This window comes from Callospermophilus lateralis, chromosome 6 (assembly GCF_048772815.1).
Source record: "Callospermophilus lateralis isolate mCalLat2 chromosome 6, mCalLat2.hap1, whole genome shotgun sequence".
Taxonomy (NCBI): Eukaryota; Metazoa; Chordata; class Mammalia; order Rodentia; family Sciuridae; genus Callospermophilus; species Callospermophilus lateralis.
This window is the reverse complement of record NC_135310.1, coordinates 57,544,315-57,559,804: the sequence shown is the minus strand read 5'-3', so window position 1 is coordinate 57,559,804 and position 15,490 is coordinate 57,544,315. Positions and strand designations below refer to the sequence as shown.

The window sequence follows — 15,490 nt, the reverse complement described above, 5'->3', positions numbered from 1 at the left end:
TTGCGATGTCCCCAGAAGGAGGACATACTATCCTGGTATCTGAGGGTGGATCAGGGCTGTGGGATTCCTTTCCCATCCCCATCCTCCGCCCAACACCCTGGCGCTATAGTCTAGAGGCAGAGAGCTCTGTAGGTCTTTTCCTGGGGTAAGCGGCCCTCTAGCGCAGCGACCTCAGGTCCCCGCGCCCTCTCCTACACTCAACCTCCTCCCCTCACTCCCATTCATTTTTTCCTTAGCAGCTTCTAGGGCGAGCTCAAAAAACCAACTCCAAACCCATCAGATCCCGCATCACTGAGTTAGGGAAGAAAGCTGGGAGCTGAGCGGGCGCTGACGCGCGTGGGTCGTCGCAGAGAGGTGGCGGCCGCGAGGGGCGCAGCGATCCGCTGGTGCCGGTCGCTGATGAACAGGCGGCCGCGAGCAGCCCCCGGAGCCGCGCGGCATCCGCGTATACAGTGACGGTGGAAGCCACGCCCGCTCGGGAGCTGGGGGCTGTCCTAGCTCCTCCACTTTCCCCCCTTCCTCCGGCCCCCTCCCTCCGGCCCCCTCCCTGTCCCATCTCCCTTGCTCCCTCCTCCTCCCCGCGCCGGCCCCCGGCCCGCCCCCGGCTCGGCTCGCGGGAGGCGCTGGGCGCCGGGGCTGGCGCGCTCTCCCGGGCGCACACACACATCCACGCACGCACGCCCAGAGCAGCTCTCTCCGCGCCCGGCCCTCGTTCCCCTCGCCCATGCAGACGGACAGAGAGACGGAAGATGGCTGACGACTCCATGGGGCACCGAGGATGCAGCCCGGCGGTGGCGGCGGCGGCGGCGGGAGCGACAGAAGCTGCGGCGGCGGCACGGGCAGCGGCGGCGTTGGCGGCGTTGGTGGTGGTGGCGGCGGCGGCAGCTGGAGCAGGAGCGGCGGCGGCGGCATCCCCGAGACTCCCCGAGCTACCTTTCCCTCTGACAGCCACTGACGTTCTCCGCCGCTAGAAGAGACCCCGCTTCTCCCGCGCCTGCCTTTCCCCCCTCCCAGCCCCGGCCCCGCCAGCACCGCTACCTCCGCCAGCTTTGCCACCATCAGCACCACCTCCACCACCGCCACCGCCACCAACACCACCACCACCACCACCACCGCCGGCGGCGGCAGCAGCCATTTCATCTCCACAGAAACCAGACACAAAAACATGGCAGAAATGGAGAAAGAAGGGAGACCTCCGGAAAATAAAAGGAGCAGGAAACCGGCTCACCCAGTGAAAAGGGAGATCAATGAGGAAATGAAGGTATTTTTGGACCTTGGGGGCTGGGGAGACGGAGCTCTTTCTTTGGTCCGCTCCCTTTGGGCCGTTGTATGGATTCGGGGGTACAGGGACGCGCTTGTCAGTTACCGTAGGATGCCCGGAACGCCTCAGCTCCTCCTCCAGGTGCAAAGCGGAGGTCAACTCGAGGGCTGCCTCCCCGAAATTTGCCAGCCTCAGATTCGAAGCAGGGCGGGGGGTGGGGGGCTACCACATACTGTTTAACCTTACAAACCCCAGGTTGGCACAGATTCGTTTCAGAGAGGAGGGGACCAGGGTCCAAGTGGTGGGTGGGAATGGTGAAGAGGCTTTCCTAGTGAGCAGTGTAGTTTTTACTCCTTCCTCGGGAATCGTCCTTCCGGCCTCTCCAAAGTTAAGAGCCGCTCGGCCGAGGCACCCTGGGAGAGCTGGAGTTCAACCCTTTCCGCGGTTCATCCCTATGCTCAGGGATCCCGCTTCGCCCCAAGTCTCCAGCTGCGACAGTGAGGTGGCTGTCAGTGCCGGGCGAGTTGCGGCCAGAGCTGTGAGGGTCTGAGGGCTGTCCTGACGTCCCGCTCGCCTTGCTCGCCCCCGCCCGCGCCTCTCCATCGCTACCTCCGCCTCTCGCTAGCCTCTGTACTCCTGGCTTCCCAGTTAACCGGACCCCAGCGAGCCCCGAAGAGCGGCCTTCGCAGGGCGCCTGCCCATTGTTCGGGAAGGCCAGCCGGAGTCCTTTCGGCGAGGCCGGGCTCCTCGCCAGACCAGCGGTGCTCCAGAGGTGGTGAGCGCAGCCGCCTGGCGCTCCAGCTGTTCGTGTAGAAGCGATTGTAAAAGAACACCGCTCAGCTCCGGACCCCACTCGTCGCCCCCATTCCCTTATTTTCTGCATGCTGAGGCTTTGCCTGGGATAGCATTTTATTCCATGTTGATTTTACGAGTCTCTCTTAATTTTTAAAATTTATCTGTTTTTCTGTGAGTTACAAAAAAGTAGCAGGTTTGATGCTCCCCATGTTCTGCTTAATAGTGCCAGGTAACTTCGTCAGGTTTGGTTAAGTTTGTATTTAAAAGATGAACTAGATAAAACGGTATGCAACTTAGTTTCATTTATTGCGTTTTGACATCTTCTTGATTAGAACACGTATATTCCATAAGAATGCCTTGTGTGAAGCCCACGATTAGAAGGGACAAACGGATATACATCCTGCTGTGTGTGAGTGTGTGTGTGTGTACGTGTGTAGCTAGGTGTATATGCTTAGCTTTACCTTCTTTCCAGAAATGTTAGTAGCATTTAAATTTTGAAATTAGGGCTTTATTTCAGGGTGAGAAACTTAGTATCTGAAAGCAAGAGGTGTAGTATCAGTCCAAAGGAGATTTGCCTTGGAAATCAATGCTATTCCTTGTAATGGAAACCACCATTGATAGTTAGGGTAGGAAAAAAAAAAAAAAAAAGGTAGAAGTTGTTTTCTTCCCATGAGGGTGGAATTCAGTCTACAATAACCATTCTTGCCCTTCCCTCCTGTCCTGTATTTCCAGATTACTTTTCCATTTCGTTTTAAATTTGGAGTGGGGGAAGAGGACAGAGGTGAAGGCCACTAGGAAATCACAGCATGCTCTGGCCCTTTAAAACGCTGCCTAATGTGATCTATATGGATGGCAGCTTTTAAGTTTCATAGGTTCTAGAATTACAAATTAGCTAATTTTAATCAAAACATGTGAAATGTTATCCCGGCTGGATATAAAGGCTGACTGTGCTCGATACTTTGGGCTCGTGTTGTTGACTTTGGCTGCAGGCGCACTCCGTGGTTTGGGAGATAGTTGTCCTTCTACAGTATAACAGATGTTTGTCTGAACTGGTGAGGAAGAAACAAAAACAACATTGTATGAAGGGGAAAAATTACACAATTTTTAGCCAGTGCTGCAGGACTAAGTATGGAATTAACCTTGGTGAACAGAATTTCCTCTTTTTAAAATGTTATTTTTCTTTCAAATCACCATCTACTGTTTGAAGTTCTAATCCTCATCATTTCCATCCAAAGTAGCATTAAACAAGAAGTTTTGCACAGCAAATAATCCAAATACCTGTAAGGATTGGTATTTTCTCTCTGGTTTGGAACACTGTGTAAGACCCCTGGCCCAAATTTTCAGTCATTTCCATTCACACCATGCCAGTGTGTCTAGTGGAATTGTTTTGTAGGCATTCCTCTAATATACTTGCACCCCAAAGCCTTCTTTAAAAAGGTGGTTGCTCAAAGTCAAAGGGTTTTTTTTTTTTCCAACTCATTAATATTTTTCTGCTTTTAAAATTAATAGCTACAGCAACAAAACTCCTCCCCGAATTCCCTGATATCATTACCCTTCAGCTCCCCAATGTGAAGTGTAGAGTAACATAACAAGTTGGTTGCCCTGTATAAAAATGTGTGCAACAAAATGTCACCGGGAACACAATGTGGCCTTGTGCAGCTTCATATTGGTGCCGCTGGAGCTGCCTGGCTGTGTTTGCCTTCATCTGAACGGCTTTCATCTGGACCAGTGTAAACTAAGCCCTGGTAAGTAATCACTGCCCGGCAGAAAGAAAGGAATGTATACAGCTAGCGCGGCCTAAGCTGTAAAAACGGAAACCTGAGCCCCCACCTCGGATCACATATCAAGGCTTGAAGGTAGGGGAAATGAAAGGGGGAAAGAGGAGAGAGCGAATGGAAAAGTCAGCCCGGGAAGTGGAGGATCAGGAGGAGGCCCCCCTTAGGGAGATTTGGCTCAGGGATTAGGGAATTTTATCGTGGTGTACAGTGACCTACTCAGGTTTCAACACTGGTTGGATCGAATTGCTTCTCTGTGAGCTGAAAGAAAAGGGACTGGTGTCTATGTGATTTTTTTTTTCTCCTCCGGGTAATAGAAAGGACATTGGTACAAGTATCTATTTTAAGTACAGCAAATGCAGGGTATTGAGAATGAACAACAAAATTGCCTCATCTCAGAGACTCCCTTCAAGATCTCCTAATTGAGATAGTTACCTATTTATTTAAAAATGGCTGGAGAAGACAAACTTACTGAGGTTTAGCTGACACCAGTAATGGCATTGGAAATTGTCTTCATGTGGCTGAGAGCTAATGTTGGTTGATGTTTCACTAGATCAGATATTGAGTTACAGTTTCGTTATCACTGATTTAATGTACATGGCACTTGTAACAAATTTGAATTTGATACAATATAATTTTGTGAGTGAGAAGTACATGACTTGGCACAGATTGCTTTTGGTGTACTTCAGTGAAAGTATCTTCAAGTAGAAATGTTTGTCTCATTATGATCTTTACAATGTTTATCTTTTCTTCTTCCCTTCATTCTGATTTTTCTTGATTTTGCTTTACTTACAATTAGTATGTCTTATTTAATCAGTGAGTAGTAGAGAGGATTTCTAAAAATTAGATGACAGTGCAATTTATATTTTCACTACTTTTGGTTTCTAAAATGAATATTGGAATTGTATCTAATGTAATATGTCTTTGATTCACTCTAGCTCACATGTGCCACAAGAAAGGGATGTCAGGAGGGAATTCCAAAATGTGAAAGGGTTAATTAATTTCAGGAGTTCATCTAGAACATGCAAGATGTAGCATACAAATGAGTTTGTACTAGTGAATGTATAAGTATAAATTAGTGAGTAAGTTGTACTTTGTGATCAGTAGCTACCAAACAATAATATAATCTTTCAAATCTGAACTCTGAGTAGAGATAATGAGTCAGTTTTTTATCCTTTAAAACTCTTTGACAAAACCAATGTGATTAGATCAAGCACTCTGTCCTGCCTGGAAACTTTCCTAAACAAACCATAATTGACACACTTACAATGTTTGGCTTCTTTATCAATTGCTGGAAAATCTATGTTAAATGTCAAAGGGTCACCTTTGCTGAAGAAGGTTTCTGTCTATTAATATTCTCAGCAAGTAATTTGTTCCTAAAATTATGCTTCAGTCCTGATCCCTAAAGTTTGAGGCAGGCACATCTGTTACAGTTTAGTAGAAAACTTACCACAAGATTTTCTAGTCTGGTTTCTGATGGTCTTCATTTGACATTACATTAAAAATGATGTCTGTCAATTGTATAGACAATAAAGCAAGTTGCAGAGCCTAGCTGGTGAGTGCCATGAGATAACTTGATGTTTAAAAAATAAAAAAATTAGAGAAGTTGGTGTGAATTGGAAAAGCCAGCATGTTCAAGTTTGAAATCAGCTCATTACCAAATCAGGTACATTTTAAGTTTTGCTGTTGAGATGTTAACCTGATGTCGGATGCAATAAGTCTCAGGAACCTAAGAAAGTAGGCTTAGGATCAGATCCCACTGTGGTTTTCACAGATAGGTCAGACCTTCCTTCCTGAGAGTAGCCTCAGGTGTGCCATGTGGCAGAGCTAGGGACTAATGTTAGTTGAGACATGGGTCTTGCCCCTGGGGAGCAGGTGTAGGATGTTCTTAAGCCCTCATCATTGCTCTCAGTTGCCTGGCTCAAGACTCCAGGTTAAACCCAGAAGAGACAGTCCAGGGTTTGGAGAGCTATGCATTCTGCTCTATTCAGTTGGGGTTTCTGGGAAGAGTCTCTCTCCATCTGTGAGCCATGGAGTGTGATATGTAGTAGAGCACCATTCTCTAAGCCTTACACAACTCGCAGGTTCCAGAGACGAGGAAATGGAAAGGAACCACTTCACTTCCTCCCGAATCTGAAATAAACATTTGAACTAGAAGAAAATGAGTCTGACAGACTCATTCCCTTCTGCGTTTCCTGCCTGTGTGCTTGCCAAGCGCTGCTCTGAGAAGCCAAGCCCTACTCTGCTTGTGTGCAAGACAGATTTACAGAAACCAAGAGGTAACAGAGTTTTTGAAGGAACATCCAAAACAGGGCCTCAAAAAAGGGCGAATATTAGTGAGTGCTGTGACTCTCTAAAAAAGGAGTGTCCCAGGGAAAGATACTGTTTCCTTAGGGTGATGACCATTTTTATATCATGTCTTCTAAAGAAATGTCCCTTTTATATATTGAAAGTACCTTTACTTTTTTCCCTCTTCCTCTTCCTCCTCCCTCTTCTTCTTCCTCTTTTTCCTCTTCTTCTTTAATGTACTAGATGTAGTAGAAGGTGTATCATCAAAACCCTGAAGTCTAAAACTTCCTCTTGTGGAATGGGAAGCCAGCCACACTTGTACTGTGAAGCTAATAAGATTATTGAAGAGTTTCCTGAAAGAGAAGGGATATTACAGGATAGAAGGAGGGAAAAAAAATAGAGTACTTTGTTTTTGATAGTGCCCATTGAAACATGTAAACAGACATGAAAGCACGTGGTGAGTGAGATTTGCTGAATGTATGTTTTAGGATCTGTAGACTGATGGGTGTTAATATGTCTTATATAACCAAAGGCCTGTGGGACTCTGTAGTACTTTAAGGCTGGTGGCTTTGGCACAGACAGGAAAACAATGTAACAAGTCTTGGTGATTTTGAGGGCAGTTCTGCAGCTGTGAAAGGACACAGCTGCACACAGCTGTACACCTGCCATGCCTGCCAGTGTTGCAGAGGGCCAGTATCCACAATTTCACAGCATTTGTTTGACCCTTTTAGGACAGTTGGTGTCTTGGCAGCAGAATAAAATGTGGTTGTGTCATTGTCTACTCTGTCCCAATAAGACAATAAAACACCATAGATTTTATATATAAAACTACACTATTTTGGATTCATATGCCAATTATGTAGTCATCCAGTTCGGAATATATCAATAAGAGAATAAGCTATTTCTCAGGCCCTGTCCAATTGTGTGTTAGTGTTAACAGTGTCCTCTGGACTTAGCCCTTCATTAAAATCATGGTGTGTGACTAAACAACAGTGCTGCAAAATGAACCAAAGTGAAGCATAGTGATCATCCTCAGAGGACTTCAATCTCCAAAGCTGTCGTTCAGGTAGAAACAGCAGGCGGGGCTCAAAGTATAAAATCTGCACCAAGAATGTGAATCTGGCCACTCTTATTATTTCATGAATGTTGATGACTTTCTAATGGGCCATCTGTGGGGCGTGGTTTGTCCTTACTATACCATCTGATCCAGTGGGATCATGGATGTGAAAATACTTTGCAATCTGTAGAGGGCTTTTCAGATATTTCTTTTGTACTATTTAAGTTTTACTTCATGACCTTTTTCTTGGCAAAACCATAAATAAAACTGGCCTACTGAATCTGTGTTAAGGGAGACAATTTAGATGCAGCCTTGGGCCAGGCCTGGGAATAGAATTAGAAACTGATTTCTAATCAATTTCAATTCTTATTTCACATTTGAACTTGATCAAGGCCCTACCTCTCTTTTGCAGATTCGCTTTGTCTCTATTAGAGAGTCCAATGATGCTTAATAAAAATTAACCTCAGAAGTCAGAACACATGGAGATGGCAATGGAGAGAAAATATTTTCCAAAAATAACCATCATTCTGTTATTCATAACCTTAGCTAGCAGAGACACTAGCATTTTTTAGCTGTCTTATAAATTGCTCAGGATTGGAAGTTTTCTTTTCCTTTGAGAGTATTTTTCGTGTGCTCTACTTTTTGGATAATGCATGTCGGAATGTTTTGAAGCTAAGTAATGTAACTGACAGATTCTTTTTATTGTCATTAGAACTGTGAATATGACTGATGTAGTTGACTATCAGTGAGACTGTGTTAATTTTTAATTAAAACTAGATTTTTTATTTTTTACAAAAGTAATACACAGACATGACATATTGTAGAGTAAGCAACAGAAATAAGCAAAAATAAAAACAAAACCTATAATTTTCCCACCCAGATACAATTACTGTCAACATTTTGATGTGTGTCTTTTCATGTCCTTTTCTATATATGATATTAGTTTTTTTAAAAAACAAAATGAACTTGTATGTATTAACTTTCTTTTTAAAACTTAACATATTGTTCATATCTTCTCATGGCACTAAAATTTTACTTATAGTGTATATTTTAGTAACATAATAGTATTCCATTATGTGACTAAAGTACAATTTATTTAGCCAAGTTCCTATTGTTTGGCATTTAGTTTGTTTTTAAGAAAACAACACTGAGACAAATATTCCTGAACTTGCATATGTCTATATCTATTTCCTTAGATTAGTTCCTAAAATTCCTAGAAATAAAATTGCTGAATCAAATGGTATGCAAAGTTTTAAGGCCTTTTAATGCATAGAGTCAAATTACTCTTTTAAAAAGTTCTATCAGTTTAATTCCCAATAGTATGAGAGTGCTCACTAATACTATATGCTTTAGGTTTTTGTTTGTTTGTTTTGGTACTGGGATTGAACCTAAAAAGGTACTACCTCTGAGCTATATCACCAACTCTTTTAATTTTATTTTGAAACCAGGTCATGCTAAATTGCCCAGACTGGTCTCCAACTTGCAATCATCCTGCCTCAGCCTCCTGAATAGCTAAGATTACAGGCATGCTCCTTTGTGTCCAGCTCATATAATGGTTTTTAAACTTTCACATCAGTATATTTAGAATTATGTTTTCCTGAATTTTATCATTTCTCTATGTTTACACATTTTTTTTTTTATATTTATGAATGGATCCAAGTGAATTGGCACGTTTACTGAGTACCTTCTAAGTGTCCAGACATTGTATTAGGTGAGCCATAAAATGAAATAAAAGGTCTCTGCCCTCAAACAACTCTCAATATATATGGGATAGATGACATATTTTGCTAGAACAGGGACATGGAGTAAAGGTGGAAATAATGTTTATGAAGAAAGAGAGGTTATGACTTTGCCTCATTTGGGAAAATGATCAAGAGCTCTTTGAATAATTCCTACTTTTTTGGTAGGATACAAATTTGAAAACATATCAGCATTTAATTATACAAGATCTGACATGAAAAAAATTCAATGGTACTTACCTGTGTTTAAAAATCAGCTTAATGAGCTGGGCATGGTGGTGCATACCTGTAATCCCAGCAGCCTGGGAGGCGAAGGCAGGAGGATCGCAAGTTCAAAGCCAGCTATAGAATTTTAGTGAGGCTCTAAGTGACTTAATGAGTCCCTATCTCTAAATAAAATATTTTTTAAAAGGACTCAGGATATAGCTCAGTAGTTAAGCACCCCTGGGTTCAATCCCTAGTTCAAAAGAAAAAAGAATTGTGTTTGATGTTTTTTTTTTTTTTTTTTAAATCATTAGCTCTTTCTGAAGAGCTTGAAGTACTTAATGTTTCAGAGGTATTTTCAGAATTGGTAATCACTATTTTCATAGTGCTTTGATGTCAACTATTATTTACCTGATGAAATGTTCAATTAAAGTCATTTCGATTGAACTCTGACATATATATGCTACTTCTAATTGAATAAGGAGGGTGTCTAATGAATGTCCTCAGATTAAGATCCAATAGAAAAGCTTGGCACAGTGGTGCATGCCTGTAATCCCAGCGGTTTGGGAAGCTGAGGCAGGAGAATCGCAGGTTCAAAGCCAGACTCAGCAATAGCCAGGTGTTAAGCAACTCAGCGAGACCCTGTCTCTAAATAAAATACAAAATAGGGCTGGGGATGTGGCTCAGTGGTCGAATGCCCCAGAGTTCAATCCCCGTACCCCCAGCAAAAATTTATTTTTGTTGGTATGGAAAGAACTTAGAAGGAGTGAAGAAATTGTAAAATTTTCTTTCTATTTACCTTTTTAATACCCGCTTATTTATTATTAATTTTAGGAAGAAAGTATGTTTTCAGACTAAATGTTAGGATTCTGTTTTTTCCTCAAAAGCACTGAAAGTGAGAGAGGGAAATTGGAGAGGGTGAGGACAAGGTAGGGGAATTAGGTATTAGTAGTACAAAGCACTTGGAGTTACATGTGATGTCAAAAAACTATAAAATAAGAAGACTCAGTTTTTAAAATTTATTTATCTTTTGTAGTTATACATAAAAACTTTATTTTATTTATTTATTTATTTATTTATTTATTTATTTTTATGTGGTGCTGAGGATCGAACCCAGGGCCTTTCACATATGAGCTGAGCGCTCTACCACTGAGCCATAACCCCAGCTCCAGAAGACTCAGTTTTAATTGTGAATTTTGAGCACCCCTTCTATGACCATATTAAGGAGAGTAGAAGCCAATGATTGAATCTGAAAGCAAGCAAAGTCTCATCACAGGCAGATGTTCCCTTGTTGATCCCTTTTGGTATATGATACTGACATCCTATGGCATGGTTTCTTTGCCACTCTGTGATTGGCCCGGGGTTGGGGGAGTTTCTTTGCAATTGCTCATACATTAGACTATATAGAATTTGTAAGAGAAAGAGGCCTGCTGTAAGTATCAAATGATATGTATTTCAGTTTTCACTTTCCTGGGTGATCAGCCATGCCTATCTTTTACCTTCTTGATGCTCTAATTTTCTGTCATAAAATGATGATGTCACATAAGTTCACCGAAAGTTTATTGTGAAAACTACATACTTAACACATAGGGTTATTGAGAGGGGCAGGAGAATGAAAGGATGTGGAAACACTGCAAAGTGCTATAGAGTATTACACATTATCATTATAATTTTAGTGACCTATTTTCCAAACCTAAATTGGACCACATGGTATGAAAGAGGATTTTTGTGTCACTTCCAAGGGCAAGAAGCAGTCTGCGAAATGTAATTCGGATGCCAAAATATTGAAATTTCTGGCATATTTTGATGGTTTATGGGAGCAGCGATAAAATATTTGAAATAATGACTGCTCAGTAAAGTTCATCATGTGTGAGCACTATAATTATGAAATTTCTTTGTAAAAGGTATTTTATTTTTCATATAAGTAGAAGTTTCTTGATTTCATAGAATTCTAAAGCTGGAAGGGATTTTAAAGAGATTCTGCTTAGAGTCCTGCCCTAAGTCTCAAGAGAAATGCTTGGTAAAGATTTTGGGGAGAATGAAATTTTATGATCTCTTAGTACAATAGTTTTTTTTGGGGGGGAGGGCAGTGCTGGTTGAACTCAGGGGTGCTTTAACACTGAGCTACATCCTCATACCTTTTTATTTTTAATTTTGAGACAAGGTCTCACTAAGTTGCTTAAAGCCTCACTAAATTGCTGTGGCTGGCTTTGAACTTGCCATCATCCTGCCTCAGCCTCCTGAATCACTGGGATTATAGGTGTGCACCACCACACTGGCAGTAGCTTGTTTTATTATTGAACATTATTACCTTAAAACTCTCCATTTTAGCTCTTGTCACATTGCTTTTTTTAAAAATTACAAACAAGAAAACTACTTAGAAAAGGAATAATTCTTTTTCTTTTTTATTTTCTTTTTGCAGTACAGTGATTGAACTCAGGGCCTCACACATGCTAGGCAAGTGCTCTATCACTGACCTAAATCCCCAGTTCTTTCTATTTTATTTTGAGAAAGGTTCTCATTAAGCTGCCCAGTCTGGCCTTGAACTCCTACCTCAGATACCTGGGTAGCTGGGATTATAGGTGTGTGCCACCATACCCAGCTTGGAAAGAAAGAATTCTTTTAGATAGACAATTCTTTTTTAAAGGATGATAATATAAAAATTAATTGTTGGAATTCTCTACCAGAAAGACTTGAAAACCCTAGAGGTCATAAACATTAATTTCACCTCTCTCAGAATATGTTATATTTCTTGGAAGATAACTGCAAACATCTATTTCATTTGCTTTGGTGTAGCACCATAATGAGCCCATATAATATCTACCATCAAATTCTAAATAGGGTTTTTAAAAAATTAAATAATTTATTCCTTGGGAGTGTTTGGTTTCTTAATACAGTAGTGCATGCAACAGAGGTAATAGTCTATTTCTCACAGCTAAATTACAAGAAATTTCAGTGTTTGTTTCTCTTTTTCTTTCATCTTGCTCCGCCTTTCTTGAAAGGTTTGAGACTTATAGCTGTAATCTTTATAAACCTTTTGTTTTCAGCTTTTGCAGTCATATATCAAAACGTTAAGGTGTTTATTTTTATTTTCAGTGACAAGAAAGGGGATGTTTTAGAGTTTATTTTCCCTGACATTTATAGTAACTCGAATATCATGGAATAGATCAAGTTCATATTGATTGTTCTGTGAAGCCTCTGAGTTTTCAGCAGGAGCCATAAACTAAACTGATGCAGTTAAGATGCTCAAACAATATGAATTTGGTGTTAATAATCCAGTTGAGGTTTCAGTTTTTATCCAAATGTCTGAAACTTCTGTATCCCCTCCCCAGGGTTGGTTCTGAAAGGCTGAATGGATTTGCAGCTGGACTAAAACAAACAAATCTATATCCTTGGCTGGAAGGTTGGTGCATGAATTATGCATCTATAGCCTTTGTGTGACTTTAGAGTTTAGACAGAACTGGAGAAAGTGGCGCCTGGATAGGGATGGTGGACAAAACTGGATATGGTAGCCAGGAGTTACTGTGCCAAAGATTTTCTGACTTGTTGGCACAGTTCTCTTAGAGATCAGGACACATAGCATCCAGACCAATAGGATGGCTTGAACTTGGCTTTTAATGCTGTTGAGAATTGTTTTTTCCATGCAAGGTAAGTTTCATCCTTGGAGATTTCTGTTGCCAGACCACTGATGGAGGACCTTGATTTGTGTGCTTAGGGACTGTCATTCTTGAGTCAGGCACTCGGCCTCAGTGAAAGAAATTAGGTGTTAGGGGAGAATGACGCCTCATTAAAGGGATGTCTTTTGATTGAGTACAGCAGCATTTAGCCCAGTCCTCCTCAGTGGTATTCCTGAAGTTGCTGAGCTTATTATTCATATCGATCATATCATCTTTGTGCATTCATGAAAAGAATGTCTATTTAATGTGGACAGGATCAGCCATCAGAGAGAATAAATGCCTCTCTAAAGCTTGATATGGCTGACTGTTGGCCTTGTGGATGGTCACATTGAATCAATCTGGCTAGATTTTTTTTTTTTTTTTAAATTGCTGGTGCACTATACCATCACAGATTGACCCAGTTGGAGTTCAGAGCTTAAGTGGGTACTAAAGCAAAAAATGTAGCATCCTGTGGGTGGTTTGAAATGTCAGGTTTGTTTTCATGGAGTTAGTAGTGTATTATCTTTTATTTTTTATGCAACCCCTGCTGAAATCTAAAGTCTTGAAATTTGAGAAAACATGGAACTCACACGTTGAGGCTGTGTACGCTCTAGCTTAGCCTTGGTGCTTTGTTTCAAGTACATAAATTATACATCCTAGTGTAATTCAGAAATGACAGCTTCTAGGAGAATAGTGAAAGATTCTGTGAGCCACAGAGAAGGTTAGAACATATAGTTTTCCTCACTCAGTCTCGGAGACTCATGGTGTCCTGCCAGATAGACTATTAAGGTACATATGAGCACTAAGATCATTAACACGCATAGTCTCACATCTTATTTCCAGATTGAGCAATTGATGAGTTATTAAAAATAAACACTTCATTAAATCCATCTAGGTATACTCATTATTTTCAAATTTTGATATCTCTAATAACAGTAACAATAAATTATACTTATATATTATTGACTTATAGTTTGTAAAGTGACTTCATACATTATCCAAAGCCTGGTCTGGCTAGTAACCTTAAAGTTATTTGGTACTTTTATGTCACTCATCAGAATACAATCATAATGTCCTTTCATTTTGTGGAGAAAGAATCTGCCACCAATTCAATTTATAAAGTAAATTGTGCCTTGATTTTAAAAAAATACTCTTGCAAAGAGGAAAATTTAAAAAGGGAGACCCTTGTAACCTGTTCAGTTTTCTGTATGATAATGGTTGACAATCGAGAAATTATTTCTTTGTTGAGATTTTGCTTCATCTGAGATAAGAGTCATGTTAAGAAACAATACCTGAATCAGAAAGCAATTCGAATTTAAATTAATCTGAACCACAAAAAGGTTGATTAATTGTTTTCATTTTCAAAAATCTTTTCTTAGCTGTTTCTCATGCTTTACCTTACAATATTTTTGCGTTAGTGTGGGATACAGACTTTGCAGAAGAATATGGTAAAATATGACTTCCTATTCATAGGCAAAACTGACAAATACCATTTTTTCTCATTATCTTTAAATTGCAAATGTCTGAAGGCCTGTCATAATTGGATGCGTCATTTTGTGATTTAAATGCATTACAATTTTTGAACGTGATTTGAAAAAATGAACAATACTCTAGGGGAAGTAGGGTAAGGCTGACATTAAATGGGGCAAGGCAAACAATTCAATTTATGTCTTCTTTTCAAATAGTTATTGATTATAGAAATAAGTAGTAGCCTATGCTTCTCTTTCAGAACTTTGCAGAAAACACCATGAATGAACTCCTTGGCTGGTATGGCTATGATAAGGTTGAATTAAAAGATGGTGAAGATATTGAATTCAGGAGTTACCCTACAGATGGGGAGAGCCGGCAGCACATTTCTGTTCTCAAAGGTAATGACATTTAATGTCCCTTTGTTCATGTGAAAGAGGATTAACTATCACAACTCTTCAGAACTGAGTTGCTTTGGGACTCCTTTTGTTGACTGTGCTCATGGTTGATTTAACTATACATCTCCAGTAGTGCTTTCCTATAAGCAGAACTTCACAGAACATAAGAGCACAACCTAAAATAAAAATAGACACAATTTAATCTCCTTCCAGCAATGGAAGAACTAGACAAAGACTCTGGACTTTAAGTGCTGTGGTCCTTCCCACAAATTCATAGAAAGGGGTAATGTTTGCTAACTTCTAGTTTCCTGATCCCTTTGATATGCCATCAATTGTCAGGGACTAGGACTTCCTGCTATGTGCAATGTTAGGTTTACATTTTCAGACTCTAAGAGAGATTCTGTTCATTTCGTAAACCCCCTTCTTTTTTCTGGGGTAGGAATTCTGTTTTGATTTTGTGCTTGAAGTTTTCAGTCTTCCTCTGCCCCCACACCCTTGAGTAGGGTGAGAAGAGGAGTAAGAGGGGAGTAGAGGATTAGATCCTATAAGGTTCTGTAAGAATTTTCATTGAAGCCCAGCCAAAGAGTGGAAATTAAAGAGGATTGGCAGAGTCGAAGTTACATTGATTGTACCAGTGGACAGCAGTGCCAAATATCTAAGGGGAAAGCTTGTATGAACACAGAATTTATGAACCTAAATTTGGAATAAGGGTTTGTTTATAAAAGATAAGAGGAGGAACATGTGAAGAAGCAACCAATTTGGAGAATTTTAATAAAATGTGGGTAAAACTAATTGTGCACTATCACTGGCAATTTGCCCAGTACTTGTGTTGTATTCAAAATCTGTTGG

At 40.8% G+C, this 15,490-nt stretch overlaps 1 protein-coding gene across 2 annotated transcripts in view; it reads left to right on the top strand.

Moving 5' to 3' along the window:
- Nucleotides 1–596: 596 nt before the first annotated feature.
- Sobp (sine oculis binding protein homolog) overlaps nucleotides 597–15,490 on the top strand; it is a 160,199-nt gene continuing 145,305 nt past the window's right edge. For both annotated transcript variants that reach the window (XM_076859882.2, XM_076859881.2), the window contains exons 1-2: nucleotides 597–1,261; nucleotides 14,506–14,644. In XM_076859882.2, the coding sequence (XP_076715997.2) occupies nucleotides 1,166–1,261; nucleotides 14,506–14,644 (235 nt within the window). In that variant the 5' untranslated portion in view covers nucleotides 597–1,165. The remainder of the gene's footprint in view (nucleotides 1,262–14,505; nucleotides 14,645–15,490) is intronic.